General features: G+C 46.9%; 2 protein-coding genes across 3 annotated transcripts; both read left to right on the top strand.

Annotated features, from left to right (window-relative positions):
• Nucleotides 1-3,487: 3,487 nt before the first annotated feature.
• Nucleotides 3,488-4,335, top strand: nog1 (noggin 1). The gene has a single exon (XM_061701000.1). The coding sequence runs from the start codon at nt 3,488-3,490 to the stop codon at nt 4,169-4,171; it is 684 nt and encodes a 227-aa protein (XP_061556984.1). The 3' UTR covers nt 4,172-4,335.
• Nucleotides 4,336-12,817: 8,482 nt separating this feature from the next.
• LOC133415327 (myosin phosphatase Rho-interacting protein-like) lies at nt 12,818-25,834 on the top strand. Of its 2 annotated transcripts, none has more exons than XM_061701300.1 (20): nt 12,818-13,048; nt 13,952-14,029; nt 14,166-14,231; nt 14,581-14,732; nt 15,835-15,919; nt 16,034-16,193; nt 16,661-16,790; nt 16,880-16,985; nt 17,394-17,450; nt 17,818-17,886; nt 17,986-18,075; nt 18,163-18,266; nt 18,915-19,374; nt 20,896-20,991; nt 21,073-22,812; nt 23,072-23,219; nt 23,971-24,088; nt 24,152-24,311; nt 24,844-24,936; nt 25,135-25,834. In XM_061701300.1, the coding sequence occupies exons 1-20, from the start codon at nt 12,935-12,937 to the stop codon at nt 25,246-25,248; spliced, it is 4,140 nt and encodes a 1,379-aa protein (XP_061557284.1). In that variant the 5' UTR covers nt 12,818-12,934; the 3' UTR covers nt 25,249-25,834. The 2 variants fall into 2 exon arrangements, with proteins under 2 accessions (XP_061557284.1, XP_061557283.1); XM_061701299.1 differs by having other exon boundaries at nt 23,929-24,088.
• Nucleotides 25,835-25,871: the final 37 nt, after the last annotated feature.

Below are 25,871 nucleotides of genomic sequence, written 5' to 3'. Positions count from 1 at the left end.
TTGAAAAGCATTCCTTAGCGCCTCGTCTCGCTTTTGCGTCACATCGCTTCGAGGAACCGCGAAGACGCAAATTCTCGCTAGCACGGCACTCCCAATGAGAGGCGACGCGTGCTCGCTTCGAGCTGCTTTCCCCCCCCCCGTCTTCACTGGAAAACAGACACGTACGACAAAAGCAAGTCCAACATTGTATATTTGAAAACCCAAATCTTGACCCAAACCATGTCATTTGCTCTAACCAAAGAATGCTACCGTAATCCCAACGTGACACAAGTACGTCTTTTCGCTTTGACACGGCAAAAAGAAGTGTTGTGAACAATCCTGCCGAAGTTGAACGATTTAAAAAAAATCGCCAAGTCTATCAAAATGTGTCAAAAACCGAGACGACTCCGTTCTCGAATGCGGCGGGCATTTCCGTTGAATGCGATGAAACTGCGCCCCGCTCAACTGTCAATCAAATACCCCTACGACGACCTGAAAAATGGATGCTACTTCTTCTAGCATCTGTCTTATGCCAACACATCACTAAATGTATGAGCCGTGAAAACATTTGCACTTAAGGCCTGCGTTGGCTGGCATATATCCCAACGGGTCGTTGCGGGGGGGATTTTGCGCCACAACGGGGCGCTCTAAAGCAGCCAGGCCAGCCCAGAGCCCCGTCCGCACAAGTTCTTACATAGTGGGGGAGGGGCGACTCGTGCCAGACGCCCAAGTGCGTCGCACGGCGCCGATTTTAACTGCGGCCCAAAGAAATCAGGAAAACCGCCATGATTGAGAAAAAAGCTCAATCTCCACAACTAAGTGCTACATAGTTCTCAGTCTGTTCACGTTTTCAGCCATTGTCCGTAAGCATGCGCAACAAATCTCCAAATTCACTGAAATGCAAAAACCATCGATGAGCTAACGTAGAAAGCGATGTGAGAATATTCTGAACTTTTCAAACTGTTCTCACGGGAAAAGACGAAAAGCGCACTCGATTCACGTGCGTCACTGCGCATTTGTGCGCCGAGCGTTTCCTTTTATTATTATTATTTTAGAAAGCTTCATACTTTGTGATGACATTCATTCATTGGACATTTTTTTTCTTATCCTCCAAAAACGACTCGAATTGAGTGGCCTTATTTTGATCAGGGTCATTTTTCAAGAATGAATTGAAGAATTTTTTTTTATTCTGGATTACAAACAAAATTGCCCAGAGAATATGAGTTTTTGTCAAAAATATGAATTCTTGTAATAGGAGGTAGTTGGAAAAAATCGTGACTATTATTGTAAGGTGAGGTTTTTATTGGCGACTGTGATTTGCTTATTATTTTTCTTGCAAATAAATATATATATATATTTTTTGGATGAGTCCATTTGAATAGACTTTTTCATGACCTCGGTAGTTCTATTTTGTCATGAAAGAGCGGTAATCTTCGAGAAAAGTTGCATTTTTCAAGAATCTTTTGGAAATGGCAAAACATAAATAAATAATAATAAAATGATGGCCATTCTTGTAAGATGAGGGGGCAGTTTTCTTCTTTTTTTGTTGTTGTTGTTGTTGTTAACTTTTCTTATGACAACTTGGTTTCTTTTTCTTCGAAAAATCCCAACTTTATTGATGGTTTGTCTTTGGAGTACGGCCCAAAGCGCGTTGAGCGATGATAGGCGTCCCTCCCGGCCACGACAAGATGACATTTTCCAGACTTTTTTTTGGGGCATCGTTTGGCCGTAAACGAAACGAGCGAATTAGCTCATTGACAAAGCAAACAAACAGGCATTTATCTGCCTCGGCCGCATTCTCGGGGCGCTGACGTCGCCGCGTCTTCCAGTAAATTATTACGAGAACGATTCTCGAGCGTTTAGACAGCTTCGCGCACGCTGCCACTTTCCACGGCCGCCGCTCGCTCGCCGTTGTTTACCCGGGAGCGAACAGGCGGCCATATTGTCCCGCCGGCAGCCGCGCGCCAGCTGGAAATACATACGTTGCTACCTCGACGCCTCGGGTTGAATTCGTTCCGCGACCGTGCTCGTAACTCGATTTACTTGCATATCGAATCCATTTGACCCGCTGAAATGAGACACATTTTTGGGGGGCTTGCGTGTTTTTATGTAGAAGTTAACTGCTTTTACAAAGTGTCGTTATTACTGTGCGTACTGGAATGCTCGCGTCATGGACGTTTGTAGGAAGCGACGCAGGAACTGCCGTCACATTGGCTTGCGTGTGAGCGTGAGTCGTGGCCCAAAGCAGCTCCTTGCGAGAGTTGTCATTTTGTATTCGTGTGTCCAATAAACGCTACCTTAATTGCTGCAGCAGCGTGCGACGCAGCAAACCGGTCATCTCGGCAATTCTAACATTTTGTCCCTCATTTGTGAATGTTCCCCATTTGCGTCTCTTCGCAACTTGGACGTCTGGGTAAGCAAATGAAGCGCACCTTGGCTATTCATTATTATTTTGGCTTTGACTTGCGAGCGGAAATGCGCGACATCGCACACCGACTTCACGACAAACAGACGTTTCGGCAGCTCGTCGACAATTCTTAAATGAAGGATTACACGTTATCGTGTATTTCAAACAACCGCACGACTTTGCGCTCCACGAGCCTAATGCTAACGCATCACGGGAAGCGCCATTCGCATGCTAACAGAACTAACATTGTTTTTGTGGTGTTCTAACCTTTTAAGCAAGGGCTATTTTGAACACAGGCAGTGACGCAACACACATAGACAGACAACATCACAACACTCATGGGGATATATTCTTTATCCTCTGACAAGACCGACTGTTATTGTGGCTTACCGAGTCACTCGGTTGTGAAGCTCTTCTTTGTTTTTCTCTGCATGAACGTGTTACACTGCCCCCCGGTGGCCAAGTCGCGCACACCGGAAGGAGCTGCAATGAATTCATCACGATGCGCAAACTGTTTAATTCGTTGCATTGTGAAAAAAAAAAAAAAAAAAAAAAAAAAAACATCTAAATAAAACTGAGTCCGTTTACCACATTTCAATCTTGTGCAAATGATGTGCATGTTCCCCTGAATTCAATTCAAAGGGCGCGTTTGTTTTTCCGGGTCTCTGGAGCGCACTTTGTTTCTCCCAAGTGCGACGAATGTCAAGAAGGGGCCGAGGAGTCCAGCACGTTCCGCCGAATTTCTGCATCTCAACGCGGCCCCGACCAACGCGAGACGGATGCGCTGCACTTGCACGGGGGAAGTCTGGAAGGGCGACCCGAGGAGGAGGAGAGCCCGGGATCTCCTCCTCCTCCTCCTCCTCCTCCTCCTCCTCCTCCTCCTCCTGCTCCTCCTCTTCCTCCTCCTCCTCCTCCTCCTCCTCCTCCTCCTCCTCCTCCTCCTCCTCCCGTGCAGACAACAAGCGCGCATTGACGGTGACGTCACGCGCGCCTCCCAGCAGCATAAAAACGGGGCCGGCGACGAGCCGGCGAGGAGGCGTCCGCTCGCCCCCGGAGTGCAGCCCGTTCCTCTCTCGCGCGTAATTACGCAGCCCGCACGACATGGATCCGAACGTGGCGGCGTGCGTGTGCGCGCTGCTGCTGGCGTCCGTCGGGCTGCTGGCGCAGCGGGCCGGCTGCCAGCACTACTACCTCCTGCGGCCCATCCCCAGCGACACCCTGCCTCTGGTGGACTTAAGGGAGGACCCGGACCCCGCGCTGGACCCCCGGGAGCGGGACCTGAACGAGACGGAGCTGCGCGGCCTGCTGGGGGACTTCGACGGCCGCTTTCTGGCTCTGTCGCCGACGCCGACGCCGACGCCGAGCGGCGACGACGAGCCGCGCGAGGACGCCGAGCCGCTGCAGAAGTCCGGCGGCGCGGTGCCCAAGGAGATCCGAGCGCCGGACTCGGACGGCCAGCTGCAGGGGAGGAGACACATCAAGCCCATCAGCAAGAAGCTGAAACGGCGCTTGCAGCAGTGGCTGCGGGCGTACTCCTTCTGCCCGGTCCGGTACTCCTGGAGCGACCTGGGCGCGCGCTTCTGGCCGCGGTACGTGCGCGCCGGCAGCTGCCCGGCCGAGCGCTCCTGCTCGCTCCCGGAGGGCATGCTGTGCCAACCCGCCGCGTCCGCCCACCTCACCGTGCTCAGGTGGAGGTGCGCGCACCGGAAGGCGGGACTCAAATGCGCGTGGATCCCCGTGCGCTACCCCGTCATCACGGACTGCAAATGCGCGTGCGCCACATAAGCGCAAAAGCTCCATTTTCGCCACGCGCACGCGTACACGACGCAAAACTAATTTGCTTGAAACGGTCGAGTGCGACTTCTCACCACGCCTGCGTTACCAGCTCGACCAATCAGAAGAGCGCACGAGGAAAGCAAATAATCCCTTTATTGATTTTGAATTGCAGATTTTGAACGCGTTTTGTTCATGTTCAACTCAAATGAAGGTGTGCTGTTGCACCCTACACGGGGGCTGCCATTGTGGAAATCAATACAAGTTTCAAAAATGCAACGATTAAAGAATACAAAATGCCCCCCCCCCCCCCCCCCAAAAAAAAACTAAATCAATAAATGCATTAAAACCAATGTCCCCAAAACCTAAACTGTTTAAAAAAAAGCCACTTTTATTCCTGTTTTTGCCATTATTATGCTTTTGTTTTTTTTTTAAAACCACCAAGTGACATCTCAACCATTTGTTAAAGGCTCATATTTAAAAAAAATAAAAAATAAAAAATGTTATAATGACTTTTCACTCCAAACAAATCACCTTCCCCAAAACACAGACTTTTAGTGTTTTAATTAGATGACGTTTTTGTCCGTGTATTTGCATGAGAGGTAAGCCGAATGCAAGAGTCACATTTCAATACATATCATTGAATCAACTTTGTTTTATCGCTTTCAAATAATTGACTTGGAATTTTTTTTTCTTTTTTTTTTTTTCTTCTCTCTGAGAGACACTCAAAAAAAAAATTTTAAAAAAATAATCCAGCATCACAATTCTAGAAACTGGACTAAGCGGTTTTAACCCATGGAATCATAATTTAATATTGATGAAGTCCACCTGACATATGAACAAAATAAGCTCCCTGGTGTCCAACGTCTGGCCCAGGAGCCAATTGCAGTCCACTGCATGTTTGCTTGTTGGCCCGCCACATATAAACGTTCTTATGCTAAAAATGAAACCCGGCCTGCATCAAAATCTCACAAGGACAAAGTTCAAATGTTTAATGATCAAACACTATTTCTTTTTAAATTGTAACGGTTGAATGTTTCAAGATATCAGACTTTATTTAAAAAAAAAAGTATGATTATTAAAAAGAGGTTTATCACATGATTTTGTATTTTTTATTTAAAATTGTAAATAAATGTGTATGTTACAAGACATCACACCATTTTGTACTTTTAAAAATGAAGTTGAAGATATCACGCAAATTTTATAAGAGGATAACAGAATTCTGCTGTTGTTTTTTTTCCTTTAAGTGCCTCGCATATGTCATAGTGAATCGTTTGTTTGCTACCCACAAGGTGAAGCGCCCCCCCCCCCCCCCCCCCCCCACACCCAGCCACCCCCGCCCACCCTGTCCCTCTTCCATTTTTCTTTTTTTCTCTGGGGTATGATCATGTACATGTTGCGCGTCACTCAGTATTATTTGTAACCGGAGCGGACTTTATCGACGGACGCTCTGGCCCGGAAGTGCCGTGTATTTATGAGAGGTTCATTGTGGCTGATTTCTATCCTGTAAATTAAGGACAATTTTTGTACTATTTATTCTTTATATTCTTGTAATAAAGCGACACTGACGTGATTTCAAGCGCACTTGCTCTCCTTCTTTCAATGAATTCAATGCAGGGTTGTAGTACTGCGTCGTGCCACAACGTGCCTGGCAGCACTGAGCTCTACTGGAAGACATGCAGCGTAACGAAGAGCAAGAAGGGCTGCGTGAAAGTACACACAGATGCAGCAATATCCTACTTCACTGGGTTCTGTGTCAAAGGCCGAGACCGATCAAGTTCAGTTCCAGATTGCATGTGAACAGGTGTGTGAAATGGGCTGTGCGAATGTACGCACGAGGACACGGCGATTCCCCACTTTGCCGAGTTCTGTGCGAAAGGTGCAGGCCGATAAATCCCGGTTCTACTTATGCATGGATTTTACAGAAACTGTGAAAGCACTTTCGCAGACACGGTAATATCGCGCTTTGCTGGCTTCTGTGTGAAAGGCGAAGGTCCATGAGCTCACGCATGGAGAAGGCCTCGACAGATTGGTCCATTTTGCCGCAACCCTGCACGAAAGTAGCTCGCGTTTCAGTGAAAAAGCTTTGGCGCTCTCATAAATTGCCTCATTTGGACGACAAAACGAGCGCAACCGAAAACCCGAACTTGAAACCTGAACCTCGCCTTCAAATCCTCATTTGAAGCCCTCGGACGACCTTCGGACGAGTTTCGTCTGCATTATGCCGGGCGATCTCCTTTTATCATCTACGTGTGAGTCTCGAAAGCGGCGCCAAAGCTAACGAGGAGTCGCCGCCTTTGATCTGGAAAACATCTCGACTTATCAGAAGTCGATCCGCTTTCGGCACCGCCGTCTCGCTCGAGCAGCTGCGAGCGCGAGGGAGCAGAGGGGCGCTGAGATAAAAGAAACCGAAGGAGATGCGGAAATTGACGGACGGCTCGTAGCCGCCGGCAAAGCACATTTCGCCTCAGCCGATTCGTGCGAAGACGAAGCTCGATGGCGACAAATGGCGCTTCGCGACTTCAAAGGTAAACGCCCACTTCGTTTCCCAAAACGGAGGCCTTTAATGTTGAGTCAGACCCTACGATGAAAAGCTTAAAGGTCGGATGGTCACATAGGTTACGGGGTCAGTTCAAATTCATATTTGCATTGTTCATATGTTGTGCAATGCACGCACGTCACTTTTCAACCATAGTTCAGCTAAAAATGAGGTTTCATACATATCATTTTGTTCCGGTTAAGAGGAAAGTGTTTCGACTGTCACACTTTCTCTGTGCCCCGCGATTGGCTGGCGACCGGTTCAGGGTGTGCCCCGCCTCCCGCCCGACGATCGCTGGGACGGGCGCCGGCACGCCCGCGACCCGCGTGAGGAGAAAGCGGTACAGAAAACGGATGGACGGATGGATGGATGTTTTTTTAAATAAGATTGATAGCCGTATCAGTGATATCAGCCCTTCATTAAAAAAAAAAACTTTATTGAAAAAGGACATTTGTGATAGCGTTCATTGCTAACTTATGGAAAACATTGGCGTTTGCTTTCTCTTCCTTGAAAAGTTGTCTCGTTTCACGGGCGTGTTGGGGGCCGCAGTCTGGCGCTCTCCCACGCGCCGCCTAATTGCAGTGTTTTCAAACGTCGTCTGCGTTCAAACGTTCACGGCTGATCTTTGGACATTTTTGTCTGCCGTAAATTCAATTTGATGAGTCGGGTTGGCGGGTTTCGACGGCGGGCGATCCTACCTTTTGATGTGCGAGAGCTCGTTAATCGGAAACCTCGGCCGGTATGCGAGGTCAGAGCCCGCTTTGATGTCGCCTCTGCCGAGCGTGCGCCCGACCGACGTTTGGGAAAGATCAGGAAGCGTGGCAACCTTTCTACGCCTCGCGGCCGCGAGGCTGTCGGTTCGGCGCCGTCCGAGGGGCCCTCCTGCCTACGGCACAACTGGACACGTTTATTTGTCAACTGGAATTCAAACGTTTACCACCGACGACATACTATATATGGTCTTCAAGTGTGCTTTTCAACGGGTAGGCGTGGAGGAGGGTTTGGACATGGGACCTCAGAACCGTGAGGCCAATGTGCAAACCGGTCGCGCACCGTGCCGTATTATGAAGCGCAAAACACGACAACGGAGACCTCAGACAGTTGAGCAACCGAATTGCATCAAGCAAGAACGGGAAAGAATTCCGCCTACAAAGCTTCAACAATTTGTGTCCTCGGTTTCCGAGCGCTTATGAAGTGCCGTCATTTAAGGCAGTGGTGAACATGCCGGGTTGAGCGGAGATGAAATGCTAATCGTTATTAGCATAGCTTTAGTTTAACGCTATGTGCTTCAGAAAGGGCCAATCTCATCGACGACCTGACGGCGCCTCAAGTCTCCGCTGGTCGCGGAGACGTCTCCTGGAGACGAGCCCGGTCGCCGAGGAGTTGCGGTAAATTCGGTGACCCTTTCCAGTCCCCATTGGCATCGCCCCGGTATTTTGTTCTCCCGAGTCGCCGCTGCTCATCGGTCGCGCGGCAGTCGCGGCGACGTCGCCGCCATTTTATCTGCATTTCCACCTACCGTACAGTGAAGCCCCGTTTATCGGGCGTTACGCACACATTACACGCAGCATCGGCTAGTAACTAATTACATGTAACCAGATTGCATATTTCAATTACAAAATGTATGTTATTGTAATCTATTACATTACTGGCAGAAAATATGTCATTAAATTACAGTTTTAAGAAAATTGCCATCTTTAAAGCGCGTTCGTACTCGCAGGCTAAAAGTGGAGAGTGGAATGAATAGTGGAAAACACTTTACTAATAAAACAGGCATTCTACTAGTGCATTGAATTGTCTGACGAGTGAGGACAAAGAGCGTACTAGTACATACAGTACGCAGAAATATCACAGTAGTGGAAAAGACCTTTATAGTCATACTACTAGTGTGCTGAATTGTCTTACTAGTGAGGAAAAAGAGCATACTAGTACATGGACCTGAAGCTGAAAATGTAAGGATCTGGAATAAACGATTAAATGGGTTGCCATCCGAGTTTCGGGGCCGGTCAGACACTTGGACTCCGTGGTGGCGACGGATGTCGAGCAAGGTAAGACGGATGGCGCGCTTTGTTGTTCCAGAGCGGGACGAGCTCCTCAAATCAACACAACTTTGTTGATTTAGAATCCAGCGAGGGCGGCTCGGGTTTCCGAACGTCTCCTTTGAAATGGAAGAGCGGGCCGGCCCGGACGCCACGGTCCAGACTGAGGTCCGGGGTCCCGGACAGTCCAAACATGCGCGCTTCAAGTCGAAGCGCAGACGATGCAATGCAAATGTTTGGATTCTTCGAATGCAGATGGATAAATAACACAAAGAGTACATTTGAATGCATTGTACAATCCCATTTTTTAATATGGCTTAGCCTCCAATTTGTTCACATTGACAATATGGAACCCCCCCCCCCCCCCCCCCCCACCTAGGAAAGAGTATAAAGAAAAATGATCTGTTGACATAATAAAAGCTACAGCGTACATGCACTGTAATGTGATTTTCTTCGTGTATTTTCAATTATTGAATGAAACATTTTTGTCACTGTTCATGCAATGAATTTAAAATGTGTATTTCATTTCTTTTCCAGGTGTGTTGAATTTTTTTTTATTGAATAACATTTTCATGAACGGTTCAGGTATGTTTGATTTGATTGAATTTCCTACAAATGTGTATTGACTTCAATAACTGTGTATTCAATTGCTTTGATGAAACCTTGCATTAACTGTACAGACATTGTTTATGAAATTAACTTTTTAAATGTGTTTCATTGAATCACTTTTCAATTAATTTAATAAAACTATATAACTGTGCAGGGGGGGGGGATTTTTCAAAATTTGTATTTAATTCAATAATAATCATAATACAGGCAATGTTTCAAACATAATTCAATTCAAGTCCTAATTTGTATTTAATGTAATACAGAATACAATGATTATGCAAATCCATTCCAACCTATACTCAATTGAATACACTACAAAGGCGAGCTACTTAATGTTAAAACTGCTATACTTTGTTTTTTTGAATTTGATGCCAGCAACAAATTCCCAAAAAGCTGAGACAGTTTTTACGTTTTCACTTTTCCTTTTAGCAACACTCACTAAACGTTTGGGAACTGAGGACACTAATTGTAGGTGAAATTATTACCCATTCTTGCTTAATGTACAACTTGAGTTGCTCAACAGTCCGGGGTCTTTGTTGTCGTATTTTGCGCTTCATAATGCGCCACACATTTTTAACGGGAGCCGGGTCTGGGCCGCAGGCAGGCCAGTCCAGTACCCGCACTCTTTTACTACGAAGCCACGCTGTTGTAACACGTGCACAATGTGGTCTTGCTGAAATAAGCAGGGGCGTCCGTGACAAAGACGTCGCTTGGATGGCAGCGTATGTTCCTCCAAAACCTGTATGTACCTTTCAGCATTAATGGTGCCTTCACAGATGTGCAAGTTACCCTTGCCGTGCCATGAACCGCACCCATCCTTGCTGATGAGCCTTTCAGACATACTGCTTGTTTCCTACTCAAACATGACACTCACCTGTTACCATTTAACCCGTTCACCTGTGTAATGTTCCAGGTGTTTTTTGAGCATTCCTCAACGTTCCCAGTCTTTTGTTGCCCCTGTCCCAGCTTTTTTTTTTTTTGAAGAAAGTGTGTCGTGATCATGAGAAAAGATGACGCAGTTCATGCAGTGAATGACGAACGCCACATAATTTTGTATTTTTTTTTTGTATTTTTTTTTAAAAAGCCACTGACGTTCAACTCCGGCTATACAACGAGTCAGCGATTCACTGTTCTGCTCGATGTCGCTTTTGACAACAAGCTCAGTTTCTCTGCTTTTTGTTCAGAAAGCGGCGTTTTTGTTGAAACCAACGTATGTTCTATTGCTGATTATTTACTAAACAATAGAGAAAGCTAGAAACAAACTTTTGGGTGGCGAAAAGAAGACGGTTTACTCTTCCTTCTGGTATTTTGGGTGTTTATCTTGTCATAGAACACAATATGGTGTTGGTCTTGATTGAAAGTTTTTCTTTCCAAGATGCGGTTTTCTAATCTTGAAAAGAACAATGTCAATATTGTGATGTTAAGAAACTCAGAATGTCAAGCGTACAACTTTATGCTTCTATTCCAATAATTCATTTTACATTCTGTTAAAAACCTTTATTCTCTAAAAAAAAAAAAATATTCTATAAAAAAAATATATATATGCCTTTTGTTCTCAAGAAAATCATAATCATATAATAATAATAATAATAATAATAATAATTTCCTCCCACGTCCCCCCCAAAAAACGCAAGGTAGCTTGGTTGAATTTGTCTGGCGACCAGTTCAGGGCCTAGTGAGAAAATAAGCAGAATGGAAAATGGATGGATTGATGGACGTAACAGATATAAGAGATTTGCTTTCAAGTCCAACAGCGTCATCTAGTGGCGCGGAGACTCCCTCACAAGCCTAAAGATCGTCTGGCGTGGAGGATGGCAATAGAAGTCACCGCCGTCGACCTGCAGGGCGCCGGTGGAAATTCAGCCACTGCGGGTCGAAGTCGAAGTCGCAGAGGAAGAGGTGGAAAGCCGCTTCTTTGGCAGAAAGAGAAGAGGAAAGCGCAGTACTCCGTCATCGGCTTTCTCTCGATCGACAAAGACACAATGTAGCTCCTTCTGAGCTTCTCTGCACTTCTCCATCAACATCGGCGGTACTCTTTCGAGGCATGAAACCGTACTCACTTCTGTCCCTGAGTCTATCCTCCACTACTCTTTCCCATAACTTCATTGTGTGGCTCATCCACTTTATTCCTCGATAGTTGCCCCGGTTTTTAAAAATGGCCACCAGCCCACTTTTCCTCCATTCCTCAGGCATCTTCTCCGCCGCTAGAATTCTGTTGAACAAGCTGGTCAAAAAGTCCACAGCCACCTCTCCTCGATGCTTCCGGACCTCCACAGGAATGTCATCAGGACCCGCTGCCTTCCCATTTTTCATCCTCTTTAAAGCCTTTTCTAACTTCCCCTTTACTAATCATTGCCACTACCTGCTCCACCACACTTGCCTCTTCTTCTTCTTCTCTTCCTTCTCTCTCATTTTCCTCGTTCATCAACTCCTCAAAGTATTCTTTCCATCTATCCAGCACACAATAAACACATGTCCGTCTCTATCCTTAACCGCCCTAACCTGCCGCACATCCAAGAATCCGATTATTGCAGTCACTTTATCATCTTGGCGTAACGGTGGCGAGACCGCACAATCTCGGTCAGCGCCATATCATTCCTGCCCAATTTGGCACAATCCCCATTTTGGGATGAACAAAAATATCACTTTACTGCAGCACGTGAGGACAAAAAGTGGAATTGACCGCCAACATCGCTTTTTCAACAATGAAGTCAGCATAAATAATACAAAAGAAAAAAAAACAGAATACAACGATTCGCAAATCATGTTCGACCTCTATTTGAATTGAATACGTTTGTAGGATTCCAATTTCTCGGAGTCTTTGTCTGTTGGGGGATTTAAAAGGTAGAGATCTTCCAAATAAACATGCTCATGTCCTTTGAACAATCGCTAAATTGTTCAACTTTTTGTAATTTAAAAAACAACAACAATGTATCTTGAAAGAGAGTAAGCAATGTGTTTTCTGATAATGCCACTTGCACAAGAGTAATTCAAGAAGCTTTTTGTTATGTCGGTAGATGAGATTCACAATAAAAATACAAATATCATTTGTCTATAAAATATAATTCATACTCGTTTTGCCATGCTTTTAGCATGAATGTAATTAAAACTTGTGAAATGCAAATGTCTTTTTTTTTTTTTTTTTTTTACTTCGCTATATAAAAAGACAAAATGCGGAGTAAAAATAGAAATATTTATTTGTGCTGTTTGTGGACAGTTTACAAGCCAAATATGATTTTTGGTGTACTAAAAAAAAAAAAGATTGTAAAAACCATTTAAAAAGTACATGCAAATAGGAAAATGTCTTGATGAATTCAAATGAATGATTACATTGAAGACAAGCTTTATTCGATATTTACGACAGGTGAAACGGAAGAGCTTGTCAAATTAATTTCAATACATATTTTTGACATTCCAAGGCCCCCCCCCCCATTTTATGACGGTTTTGCGGTTCTTATTCGGGCCGGTGACGTCACGGGCGTGACGGTGTGCTCGCGACGTCGCGCGTCAACCGACGTGCGAGTGACAGACCAGCGGAGGACGCGCGAGGCGAACAAAGACCGAGACGGCGGCGAGGAGGACGGGAAGATGTCGGCGGGCCCGTGCGAGAAGTTCCAGGCGAACGTCTTCAACCGAGCCAAATGTCAGAACTGCTTCAAGTCACGCGAGCTGCACGTGCCCGCGCGTCCGCCGACGGAGCACGTACGTTCCCGTTCAAAACCTCCCACCCGCTAACAAGCGTCTTTATTTTTGATTTGTTTCTCTTCTTTGCTCCGGCGAGCTCGTGCCGTTGAGCTGCTTTTCGTCGCTGAGGTCCCACGCGAGTCACGTGACGTCCCCTCGAGTCCGAAATCGCAAGAAAGGTGCTTGCGCGCCTTTCATATCTGATCCCAGAACCGTTTGCTTCGCGTTCGGTGCTCGGTTCAAATAGGAATGGCGCTAAATGCACCAGTAAAGCGCGGTAAACCAGTCCAAACTTTTGGACACCAAGTAGAAATAAACAAGCACACAAAAACAAAACATTGAATTCAAGTACCACTCAAGTGACTCTGATATTAAAATACAGGACCGACATTTTTATCATAAACGTATGACGATATGTATTTGGTTTTTTTTGTCATTTTCCAAGAATAAAGTCCAAGATTGACATGAAAAACCTTTCAATTCGACATCAAGTTATATGAGCATACTGACAAAGGGGGAAAACAACACCCGCCCCCAAGGTTTACAATTTTACAGGAATGAAGGCAAAACACACAAATTGTACTTCAATAAAAGTTCCAAATGAGTTAAAATCCATACAGATGGAATGAAAACGCAGTGAACTTAAACGTTAAATACAACTGAACTGTACTTGGGCAGTGATTGATTTGCGTCGTGGTACGCAGGCGACCCCTTGTGGTCCTCGTACCGCAACTTCTCCTGTCTTTTTGTCTTCTGGATGGTTCGGGACGAAATTGTCCACACGTGTGAATTTGGGTTTGTCTGCGCGTGTCCCAGCGGCAACTTGCGACGAGCTGACTTCAAAACCAAATGTTCCGCGTGATAGATGTGATCATTTGTGCGATGATGTTCGCGTTTGTAACTGTCGCTGTGCTGCCTTAGGCCAAGGCGGTGTACGCCGGCTGGCTGTGTTTGGCGCCCGAGGGGACAGATTTTGACAAAGCGGCCCACGGATCACGGGTAGGCGGCGGCGTCCGGTCTTGATCCCGCGATGCTGACGACGATGATATTGCTGGCGAAGCCAATGATATTATCATAATCGCGATGATGATGATGCTGTCCTCTGGTCACTTTTTGGTTTTCTTCCTCCCCCCAGAAATGGCAGCGTCGTTTCTTTGTGCTGTACGAGGACGGCGTGGTGACGTTTGCGCTGGACGAGCTGGTGAGGCGGCCGCGTCGCTCCAGATGTCGCGCACAAGAGGATTTCGGATTAGTCCGATCACTAATGCACATCAGCCCCCTCCTCCCTTCCCCCCTGCCTTAACCTTTGTACCCTCCTCAAATGTACTATGTTAATACAGCATGCATCAAAAATGTTCCAGCTTTTTTTTTTTTATAAATCACTTCAGCAATTTTAGACTTCAAATTTCGGACAAAATTTCATGCCACAAGCTGCAACAGACCAAATGAGCACAAAATCCAATACTAAAACTCTCAGAGGAGGGCGCCACGGGTTAAAGGTCATCGATTCACCCCGGTAATGCCGATTTGTTTTGTTTTTTCGCTTCCAGCCGAGCACCTTGCCTCACGGCATGCTGGACATGAACACGTGCACGGCCATCTTGGACCCGGAGCTGCGCACCGGCCAAAAGAACTCGTTGTGTATCGTCACCATGGAAAAGGAGGTCTACGTCCGCGCAGACAACAAGGACGCCATCGGCGGGTACGTACCTTCTCGCGTCCTGCCTTTCTTACCAGTTGTCCTTTTGTTTCCTGTCCTCTCACTTCCTTTCTTTCTCACTTCTGCCTGTCAACGCACATCCTGTTTTCTCCCTTTATGGGCTCCATCTTCGTGACCGGTGTAAATCCGGCACGACGTGCGGCATAACTTTGCGCAGAGGCGGAGGAGACCCGGTGTTGGTCGATTCGTGGACCAGCTTTGCCCAGCGTATCTACAAGAGGGCCGTCTGCATCACTGTGGGAGTGATCACAGCCGACTTCACTATGGCCCATCAAAGCGGCTCCTCTCGTTCCCTTTAAATGCGGCATTTTGACATTGCGGAGTGCAGAAGACCGGATTTCTTTCCTAAGAGGAAACTGATTTTCAGGAGTCTGGGAGGTCGAAGCGTGCAAAGTATGTTTATGGGGAACCGCAAGCAGACCTCGACAGGTGGATGATGTCAAATTGGCTTGTAAAATTGGCTATAATAATAATAAGAATACATTTAATGAATTGATTTTTACAAGGATTCACGGCTTTGATGTTCACATATTTATGAATGGATTTCATCTGACATCCACCGCAGTATGTCTGCCTGTGCCCCGATCAAGTTCACCAAAATGGTGTTAGACCAGCGGTCTACCTTGTTAGATGTGGTCTTTTTTTTTTTTTTTTTTTTTTTGTCCTGTTCGGCTGTTAGGTCAAGCAGAATGGAGGATCTGTATCCCTTTAATGCCGGAACAGTTTTACTGTGTCGCGGAGGAGTTGCTCAGCTGCCGCTGTGGTTCCTTAGTATTATAATGGGTATTTATTGAGAATCCGAGTCGATCAGTCAAACAGAACAAAGTTAGACGTGGTCTGAGCAGACGTAACTTTGCACATGTCCAAGGGCACACCCTCATTGCCCCGGAACGCCAGCTTGGCACAGACCCGTCTGGCGAATTGGTAAACCTGCGCAGCGAGCCTTCCGCTTGCACAAAAACCAGGATACGTTAGCATTTGTGGCCCACTGGAGATGAGGCATCTATGAAAATAGAACCCTTTGTCTTCACACTTTGGGTCATCGTTTCGCTGCTGATGATTCGCGTGTGCTGTCCCTTGCCAGGTGGAGCGATCAGCTTGCTGTCTTCGTGCAGGACGATGCCAACAACCTCAAGAAGAAACGCAAAGTGGACGCTGCGAGCGTGCAGGTATGAACGTCAAAACTGTGATGTCTTCAAAGGTCAGCTGACCATCCACTGTTGTTCAACCGAAGCACTCTCTCTCTCTCTCTCCCTCTCTCTCTCTCTCTCTCTCTATCGCAGGAACCTTCTCCCGCCAAGATGGCCGCCCCTGACCCCACCGTTCAAGCGCCGCTGATGGCAGGCGGTGGCCATTGGCAGGAAGACCAACAGGTGGAGAGGAACCCTGCCTGGACTGTAACAGGATGTGATCTCGCCAATCCAGAACACACCCTCGCAACAGGTGCAGTCCGAACGTCAGCCAATCATAGCCGCTTCCTGTTCAATCACTCGCTTTCCTCGCACTTCCTGTCTTCACACTACCCGCTTGCCGTCTTTACATTTTGTGCCCCGGTTCCTATCCTCTCTCTTCCAGTCCTCTCACTTCCTGTCACCTTCTTTCTTCTCAATTCCCGTCTTTGCGTTTCCTGCTGACGTTTCTTTCCTATCACTTCCTGCCATCCTTCCCTATCCTTTCACTTCCTGTCTTCTCACGTCCTCCGTCGACACTTCCTGCTCTCATTCCTTTCCCATCACTTCTTGCCTTTCCATTTCCTATCCTCTCACTTACTAGCCTCTCACATCTTGTCCTTTCACTTCCTTTCGTCACGCTTCCTCCCCTCACGTGACCCGTCTTCTCACTTCTTGCCGTCTGTCCCGTTTTGTCACTTCCTGCCTTCTGACTTCTTCTTCTGTGGTTCCTCTGCACAGACTCCCATGTGAGCGACGTCGGCGACGCGCACTCGACATGCGGAAGTTTGCATCCGGACCGTGAGCCAACTGAGCAGGAGACAAAGAGCATCCAAACGTGCGCCGACAACACGGACGCGAACCAATTAAGGTGACCAGGCAGTCAACTCCCCGCTCACAACTCGTAACCAATCAGCGAACGTGCGATCAAGGTCTGTTTGTGTTCTTTACGTTTGGCAGCTGTGACGTTTCAGCAGGGAAGCGACCGATGAGCGGCGAGGCATCCGGGATGCAAAGGGAAGAGAGGGCGCGCTCGTCCAGGCGGGGCAGGTGTGACGCTCGAGAGGTACGCACGTGCGTCGGGAAGATCCTCTCATTTCATCTTTCATCCACCTCACCCAACGTATTCACTTACTGAGCAATTCATTCACTAATTAACCCACTTAGTAAATACTAACTCACAAATACCCCATTCACTCACTCACTCAGTCACACACTGACTCACTCCAGCTGTGGAGGCTGCTTCTAACGAGGCTTGGGTGTGCGTTGCCATGCGCGTATGGTCATTTTGGACCCGCTCCGCAAACGGCTTTTGGATCGCAATCTCCTAAAAGCTTCCGGCGGTGCAGTGTGCGCTAATCCTCACTGCTGAGCCCCCCCCCCCCCCCCCTCGCACAACAGTCCCCAATGTCCCAGTTGACTTGGAATCGTGTAAACATCATGTATTGGACTAAAATGTGTCTTTTTTTTGCAGCCAGATTTACTCAACTTCAAAAAAGGACGGCTGGCGAAGCTGGACGACGACGCTCAGGTGAACATCATCCTCACCTCCGTTAACTATATGCAGCGGTCCGAGGAGGCCTCCAAGGGCCACATTTGATATTTAACGCAATCGATGAATCGACATGACATGATGGTCCAGTCCAAAAACTCTTCACTGGTTCAAGCCCTCGTGCAGGGCTCCGCCACCAAGTTTGGCCCTGGGCCGAATTTTTTCCCGGCAGTTCAATCGCGAGCCGTAATTGCATTTTCACCACTTTTTTCTCATTTATACTATTGTATGGCGTGCAAAAACGTCATTTCATGAACTTTAATGAACACTCTAACTGTATTAAATAGGATAACGATTTGATTTCTTTCTGTGTGTGCGCATGAACTTTGTCTTTGTCTCCCTCCAGTGGAGAAAGTACTGGTTTGTCTTGTCTGCTGACAGCCTGAAGTTCTACAAGGACACAATGGCCGAGGAGGTTCGTCAACACGCCTCGTTTCCATGTATTTATGTGGCTTTTTAGTTTGTTTCTCTTTCCTTGCTTTAATTGTGGTGTGCCTTTCTTCCTCTCCTCCAGGCTTTGGAGCAGGAAGGCGAAGTGGACCTGAGCGAGTGCTTCAAAGTGTCAGAGCAGCAGGTGCAGAAGAACTACGGCTTCCGGATCCACGTGAGACGACACAGTCGGCATTTCAATTCAACTTTTCCTTTTGTCTGCGCCAGCATGAACTTTGAAGCTTCTTTCAATGTCTCCCAGACTCCAAACGGCACCTGCACGCTGTCGGCCATGACAGCAGGAATACGGAGGAACTGGGTCCAAGCTCTGGTGAAAAATGTCCACACCACTCCTGCTGTCACCAGGTAACTTATTTCCAACTTTCCAACGTTCAATTATGAACATACAACTCAAATATCATAACTTCTGAGCAGCCAACATACAAAAGTTCAATTGTGAACATACAAACTCATATCAAGTCCTAAAGGTTAAACTTACAAATGTTGTCTTTGGGGCTGTCAATTGATGATTTTTTAAAATCAGATGAATCACACTTTTGTATTTTGATTCATCGTGATGAATCACAGGCGGCGCCAAATTTACCACCCATAAAAGCGTTTTGTATTTTAAGCCACCCTAAATGTCTTATGCACAAAATAAGCTTACATACAGTATGTCAACTTCTTGAATTATAAAGTTTGTTAACTAAATAATAATGAATATACAATTCTATACGATAATTGTTTTTCTGATTTTCCAATAAGTGTACAGATGTTAACCTGCGACTGTACAAACTTCAATGTGTGCACGTATTTACCTATCATGAGCATATGTTTAATTTAGAACATCAACTTGCATACGTTAACTCGGTCGACTCCACCCTAACTCTCCTAACTTTTGTTAACCTCTTAGTTCCCAAAGTTTTGACTTCTTCTTTTCAATAAACTTTCTCCATACTGTATCAGCTTACGTACCTGCACATCATATGCGTTACATGTGTGTACTACATACAGTTTATCAGGCTCAGTCGCGGTCGTCAGCCCTAACCTCGACTCTTCGGTCAAACCGGACGTGACCCCGGATCGGTCGGAGCCGGATCGGCGTTCCGAGCCCCGGAGCGTTCTGGAGCGAAGGCGGGAAGGCCGTTACAAGACCTTCGACTGGGCCGACTTTCAACCTCCGGGCAGATCGGCTGCAGACGTCGGTGGATCTCCGCCGCCGCCGCCGCCGCTGTGTCGCGAGCTGGAGAAGAGAAGGAGGAGGGAGGCCAGGAGGAGGCGCTACGAGAGCATCTTGGGCTTGTCTCCCGGGCGTGAGGTGATGGGCGACGCGGCAGGGGCTGCCAGTCTGAAAGATGAAATGGAGGCTTGCTGGAAGCAGGTGGAGAGGAAGAACTCCATGAAGAGCGCAAGGATCCTCCACATCAATAACGACAACAATGCCGCCGACTCCGTGCACGACTACAAGGAGGCGGTTAGTACCTTTACGCGTGTCCGTCGGTTCATCAGAATGGCGAGGCAGGCGAATGTTTCTCTGACGCTCAGGTCAACTCACTCATTAACAAAGTAATGCACTCATTTCTTTATTAAGTCACCTATTCAATAACTGACTCACCAACCTAACGCGGTCCATAACTTGCTCACTAACCCGCAAACTTACTCCGTAACTCGATAACAAAGTAACACTGACCAACATGGTCGTTAAATCACCAAGCAAGTAACTCACTAATTAACTCGATAACTTACTCCTTCCCTAACTAACTCACCAGACAACTCACAAACTTGCCAACTGGTCACTCACTCACCCCCTAACTAATTCACTAACTTGCTAACTTTCACGCTCCCTCATTCATTACCTCACTAACACCAACATAACTCGGTCTGTAACTCACTCATTCCTTTACAAACTTGGTAACTCAATAACAAAGTAACACTAACATGCTAATTAACTCACTAACTAACCCACTAATTAACTCAATCATTTACTGCTTCCCTAACAAACTCACCAAGTAACCAACTCAGTGATTAACTCAGAAACTGGCTAACCTACCCAACAACTCATTCACGAACAAAGTAGCAAACTCACGAATTGGCTCATGCACTCACTCATTAACACACTCACTCGGTAACTCACTCACCGACTTGCGAACTGACTCGCTCGGTCACTCAATAACAAAGTAAGACTAATTAATTCACCAACCAATTAACACACTACTGAACTCAAATCATGAGCTCATTGACCAACTAAATCACTGACGAACACAGTAACAAACTTGGTAATTAAGTCAAACTGGCTAACATGTCAAATAACTTGCCCACCAACTAACTCACTCAGCCACTTATGAACTCACAAAACCACTAATTGGCTAACTCGCTCCTTGCTAACGCAGAACTAACTAATTCACTCACGACCTAATTGACCAACTAAAGTGACCTACTTAGTTGTTAATTCAGAAACTCTTGAACATGCTCACTCACCAACTTTAGAACTCACTAACAAAGTTAGAAACTCACCATTTAACTGACTAACTGGCTATGTCACTCACTCGCTAACTAATTCACTGCTAACTCACCTACTAATTCAACTCACTACCTAATTCACCAACGCACCCAATGACTTAAGAGTTTGACTCAATAACAAAATGCCTAACATGCTAGTTAACGGACCGACCAACTTATTCACTAATGAACTCAATCCCCAGCTCCTTCACCAACTCACTCGCTGACTAACACAGCAACAAACTCAATAACTAACTCGGAAATGGGGTAACATGCCACCTAACGTAATCACCAACTGAGTACCTCACTAAAAAGGTAGAGTCACTCACGCACAAACCTACTAGCTGGGTAAGTCACTCATGCAATAGCTAATGAATTCACCAAGTAATTTAACTCAGTCATTGAGAACAAAGAAGTCAAAGTGAAACTGAGAATGAAGCTGATGTTTAGTATTGCTAACGAGCTATTTGAGACTTAGTTGTTTGTGTGTTTGAAGTTTGAGGATCTGAAGCGTCAGTTGGAATTGTCCGAGCGCGGCAGACAGGAGCTGGACGCTCGCCTGAGCTCGTGCACTTATCAAGCGACTGCAACGGTAAACATGCGCATTTCGTTGATCAGTTAAACATTACCACGGCATCAAGTCAAGTTTCCTCCTCTCTCGTCTTTCCCGAAGTTGGAGTGTTTGCAAAGATCTGGAGATGGTGGTCACTCCCTGGGTGAAACTCGGGTGTGTGGAATCACAGGAAGTAGAATACCAGAGCATCAGCTTCAGCATCTTGACAATGACAAGGAGACGCCAGCAACGTGGACGTGTGACACGGATGAGGATTTACTTCCCCTCTGGTGCGAGAGCTCGGCTCCCGCGGCATCAGACAGCTCAGACCTTCAGACCATCGGTGAAGCTCAAAACGAACCTGTGGACTTGGAGGATTTTATTGGGGATCGGCTGGAGATTCCAAGGAAGGACAGTCCACCGTGTCCAGACTCTATAGGCGATTGCCGGTCCTCCACCTTGGATGCCTTGGCCGAGGCGGGCGGCGACCAAGCGGCGGTCGTGAAGCTTTCCCAGGAAGTGGAAATCCTGGGTGGCCAGAAGGATGCCCTCGACCAGCGCAACCAGGAGATGCTCAACCAGCTGAGCGAGGCAGACCGGGAGATCCAACGTCTTAAGGAGGAGCTCAGCCTCAGGTGTACAGAACAGCTTCCCAAAAAGATGGAGGACCTGCAGCAGGAGCTTCTGGAGAAGGACCAGCAGCTCCTGGAGGCACAGACTCTCATCGCCTCCCTGGAGAACAGGCTGTGGGATGCCGAGGAAGACGAGGCGAGCGTGGGGAATGCCGAGGTAGCGAGTGTAGGGAACACCGAGGGCTCCCTGCTACGATGCTTCCAAGCCACCGAGGCCAAGCTAATAGAGCTTGAGAGGAAGCTCCACCAATCAGAGTTCAGCTGCAGGCAGCTCCAGGCAGAGAACGAAGCCTTGAAGGAAGCCGGGAAGCTTCACAGACAAAACGCCACGCAAACCGAGGAAGACTTCTTGCGGCCTGCCCCCGCGAACAAAAGAACGCAGCAGATGCTGGAGTGGACCATGCTCAGGTGGAAGGTTCTGGACAGGTTCCTGCAGGTTGTCGACAGACTGGATGTGGTGAAGACCAAGATGGGAAACGAGGAGGAAGCCGGGCATCCAGTCACTTCCTGCCAGCTGAAGCTGGAGGAGCTTTGGAGCACGTTGTTGGATGACGTCAACGCCAACGCTTCCCGTACACGAGAACAAAATGAGGAGATTCTCAATGACGTGGCTCGACAGATGATTCCGGAAAATCAAATGTTGTTGTTGGGTGGGACTCGTCTCACTGAAGATGACAAGAGCTCCGCCGGTTTAGACAGGAAACACAAGGAGAACATCCAGGATGTTCTTGGAAATAGCCAACGCGTCAGCGCATCGGAAAGCGGCAGGATGTCGGACGATACTAAGCATCTGAGCGCGCTGGACGATAGTGGTGTGGAATTTTTGGGGATGATTGTCCAGATCATATCATCCTGGATCAACGTGATGTCCTCCAGCTTGCGGGACAAAGTCGGGATGACAGCCGAGCATTTGCGGGCCACCTTCATTTTCTCCACTGAGGCTGCGTTCTGCTTTCACATGACCAGCAAGTGCAACGGCTTGCTGGAAGAAAACACGGAACTCCGAAGGCGACTTTCCCAGGCAGAGAAGCGAACGGCCAACGTTGACGCCGGCAGCCAGGCGGAACAGGAAGCGGAAGAAGGGGAGGAGGTGACGAGACGACAGGAAGCGGCTCAAGTGGCTGCGCTGACGGGCCGTGTGACGGATCTGGAGGAGCAGCTGTCAACTGCAAGACAAAAACGGACCTCAGATCAGATGCAACATGACGAGGAGGTGCAAAACATTAAGGTAGGGAGCGCTAAACAATGTAAACAACCTTTCATAGAACATGAGGTTTTAAGGCAAGAATGTTCATATTGTTTGGTTTTGGGTTTTTTTTTTATAAATGAATGCCTTATGTTTTTGATACTCACAAGAAATGCCAGGTTGAAACTGAAAGAGTCTTTCCTGAGATTTGTCAAATTTACGAGACATTGTTTTGGTCTACATTAAACTTTTTTTGGGGGTGGGTGGGTGGGGGGGGGGGGGCGTGGGGGGGTGTTATCAGGCGCAGTGTGAGCTTAGCCTGGCCGCCATGGAGGGTTGTCACATGAAGGCGGCGGAGGAGCTGCAGCGGCAACACCTCCAGGAAGTTGAATTTCTCCTGGCTGAGAGAGACAGGAAGCTTGAGGAGGAGGCTGTTGCTACGGCAACCGGTGAGATGCTCGGCCACGTGTGTGACTCTTGTGACAATCAGTTGTGGCTTGTCAATAGAGGGCGTTCGGGCACCATGCAGGTGGTCACCACATTACGTTTTCTGAATACATAAAGTTAAACACAAATATTAAGAATAAAATGAACATATTTCTGAAATATACAGCGTGTACAGTGGACCCCAGCTATTCACGGATGATAGGGACCATACTGGACCGCAAATAGCAAAAATATGTGGATAATTGCAATGTAAAAAAAACAACAACTTTTTTAACCCCCAAAAATATCGATTAAGCCGGGGGGGATAAACCACCCAAAAAAATAATAAATAAAAACGGAAACATGTTTTAAAAAAAAACATATTTCCATTCCATTTTTCCATTCCCCATATGTGGGGGTCCACAATTGATAAGTAGTATATATTTAATAATGAGTAAAGTTGTTTCGTTCGTTTCTGTTGTCTGATTTTTTTGTGGCGCGCAAATCTTTACCCATTGACTCAAGTTTGGCATGTGCAGTAGGTCCTCTTCAATGCAATCAATAGGACCAAGGCGGGGCGCAACATTTCAGCGCCCCGAGTTGGCCAACGTCACATCCCGCCTCGGATTCTATCAGCGAAGGGGAAGGGATTGAGTAAAACTAGAAGTCAAAATTGGACATTTGATTTGAAGACCATATTGCCCTGCCCTAGTAGTCAATATGATTTGTCAGTGATGAGCGATCAACTTCATCTTCCTGCGCATCGGCGGTCAGCTATCGAGGCCATCGGGCGCGCTCACCGCATGGAGTTGGGAAAGGAAGTGCAGAGGAGATATCAAACACTCAGCGTCACAGGAAACGCTCTCGTGGAGGAAGTCTACAAACAACACAGGTACACTCCTACCGCTGTCTGTTAGCACATTAGCATGTAACTCGTCGACGTGTGTGCGTGCAGTGAGGAGCTGGCGTCCTGTCAGCAGGAGCTGGTGGATCTGTCCTATCGGTTCACGCTCAAGTGTGTGGAAATTGATCACATGACTCAAGAGCTGGACGCTCAGAGGGAAACGCTGAGTCAGCGGCGGCAGGAGAACCAGGATTTGATGGACCAAAACCAGGTCAGATCACGCAGAAGACACACCATAAAACGGGTTCCTGGCGTGCTTCCAGAACATTCCACAACAAAATCACTGGAGAGCAAACTCCAAATATTGGTGGGGGATAGAGAGAAAGCCCTGCTGGGAATAGTGGAAAAACCGCAAGTTTCTCCAGTCTTCTGGAAGCTCCTCCTGCCCACTGAAAGCCTTTCTCGCCTCTTCTCAAAACCTATCCTGTGTTAGTCCCGAAAATCTTGTCTATTCGCTGGTTTTGTGCTCGCCCCAAAGTAATTAACGTATTACTTTGGCGCCATCTCTTGCCCCGTGTGTGATGTCACGTCACTAGGCTCGTACTAATACTATTGAGAAGCCACATGTGAAGGTGATTTGTCTTCAATAATTTAACTACTAAGTGCAGTCGTTCATGTAACAAGGGTGCAAGATTGGGTACATGTTCGCTGCATGGGATGGATGCTTTATGATCCCGTCTGTAAGTGTTTCGCAGCCATCTTGTGGCATTCCATCGGCAATTTTTTGTGACGTTGTCTTGCAGGAGCTGAGCACTCACCTGGTGGCCGAGGCAGGTCGGCTGACCCAACAGGAAGTACTTCCTAACAATAAGGATGCCAACGTTTACAAGATGGAGGTGAGTGGACTTAATGGCTGTGTTAGAAATCACTTCCACTTTTTTCGCCTCTACTCGACGCATCGCTGTACTGCGTCGGGATTTTTAGTAGACTTTTTGGGAAGTGTCTGGGTCCACTCTGTAAAAATTCCCATAATGGTCATTAGGGAGCAGGGAATGAATAAATGATCCCCAACACATCACACGGTGTGGTTTCAGCTGCTGCTGCGTGTGAAAGAGAGCCAACTCCAGAGCGTGCGGCGACAGGTCGCCGCTCTGCAGGACAAACTGCAAGCGGCGCAGAAGGTCAAAGTTGACTTGACTGACGACTGACGGCACAGGAAGTAGCGGGATGGAAAGTGTGTTGAAGCGCTGCCCGCCTCTGCCCGCCTCTGCCCTCGTGTAGCACATTGATCATTTCCATATTTCAAATAGCTTTGCAGGCGGCTCATGTTGTTTTGTACATTTTGTCCGTGGTGTTGTAAATAATTTGTTTATTATTTTGTCTTTTCTGTTTGAAAAAGGAGTTTAACGTATGAGGAATGTTCATATTTATGATGTAATGTTGTATTTTTTCCCCCCTGTGTGTAACTCACATTAAAGACAAAAAAAAATAAACTTTTGTTGTATCAAGTAAAATAAAACCATCCTTTAAGTGTTTGGGGGGGGGACAGGTAACTTCCACGTGGGTTTTGAAACAAGAAGCCCATTTATACAAGGAAATGGATGGAACATATTAAATGAAAATTTATTTAAATAACCATAAAGAAACCTAATTCGAATTATGCAAAGAGGCTTTCTGTGCTAACATGTTAGTTTGTTTCAAAACAAAAGTCCCCTTTTAAATTTAGGTGGGGAATAAGCGGTACTGTAAACGGATGGATGGAACACACACGCACAGATATTTAATAAAGCAACCAGAAAGTAAGCCAGAGTTTTGTATTGTTGCATTCTGT

The sequence above is a fragment of the Phycodurus eques genome, chromosome 16 (genome assembly GCF_024500275.1).
Source record: "Phycodurus eques isolate BA_2022a chromosome 16, UOR_Pequ_1.1, whole genome shotgun sequence".
Taxonomy (NCBI): domain Eukaryota; kingdom Metazoa; phylum Chordata; class Actinopteri; order Syngnathiformes; family Syngnathidae; genus Phycodurus; species Phycodurus eques.
The sequence above is the reverse complement of the archived record's forward strand: the minus strand, read 5'-3'. Positions and strand labels throughout refer to the sequence as shown.

Coding starts and splice junctions, on each gene's coding strand:
- nog1 (XM_061701000.1), top strand. CDS start 3,488: ATGGATCCGAACGTGGCGGCGTGCGTGTGCGCGCTGCTGCTGGCGTCC.
- LOC133415327 (XM_061701299.1), top strand. CDS start 12,935: ATGTCGGCGGGCCCGTGCGAGAAGTTCCAGGCGAACGTCTTCAACCGA. Junction 14,733..15,834: donor AACAAGGACGCCATCGGCGG/GTACGTACCTTC, acceptor GTCCCTTGCCAG/GTGGAGCGATCAGCTTGCTG. Junction 16,986..17,393: donor GCAGGTGTGACGCTCGAGAG/GTACGCACGTGC, acceptor TTTTTTTTGCAG/CCAGATTTACTCAACTTCAA.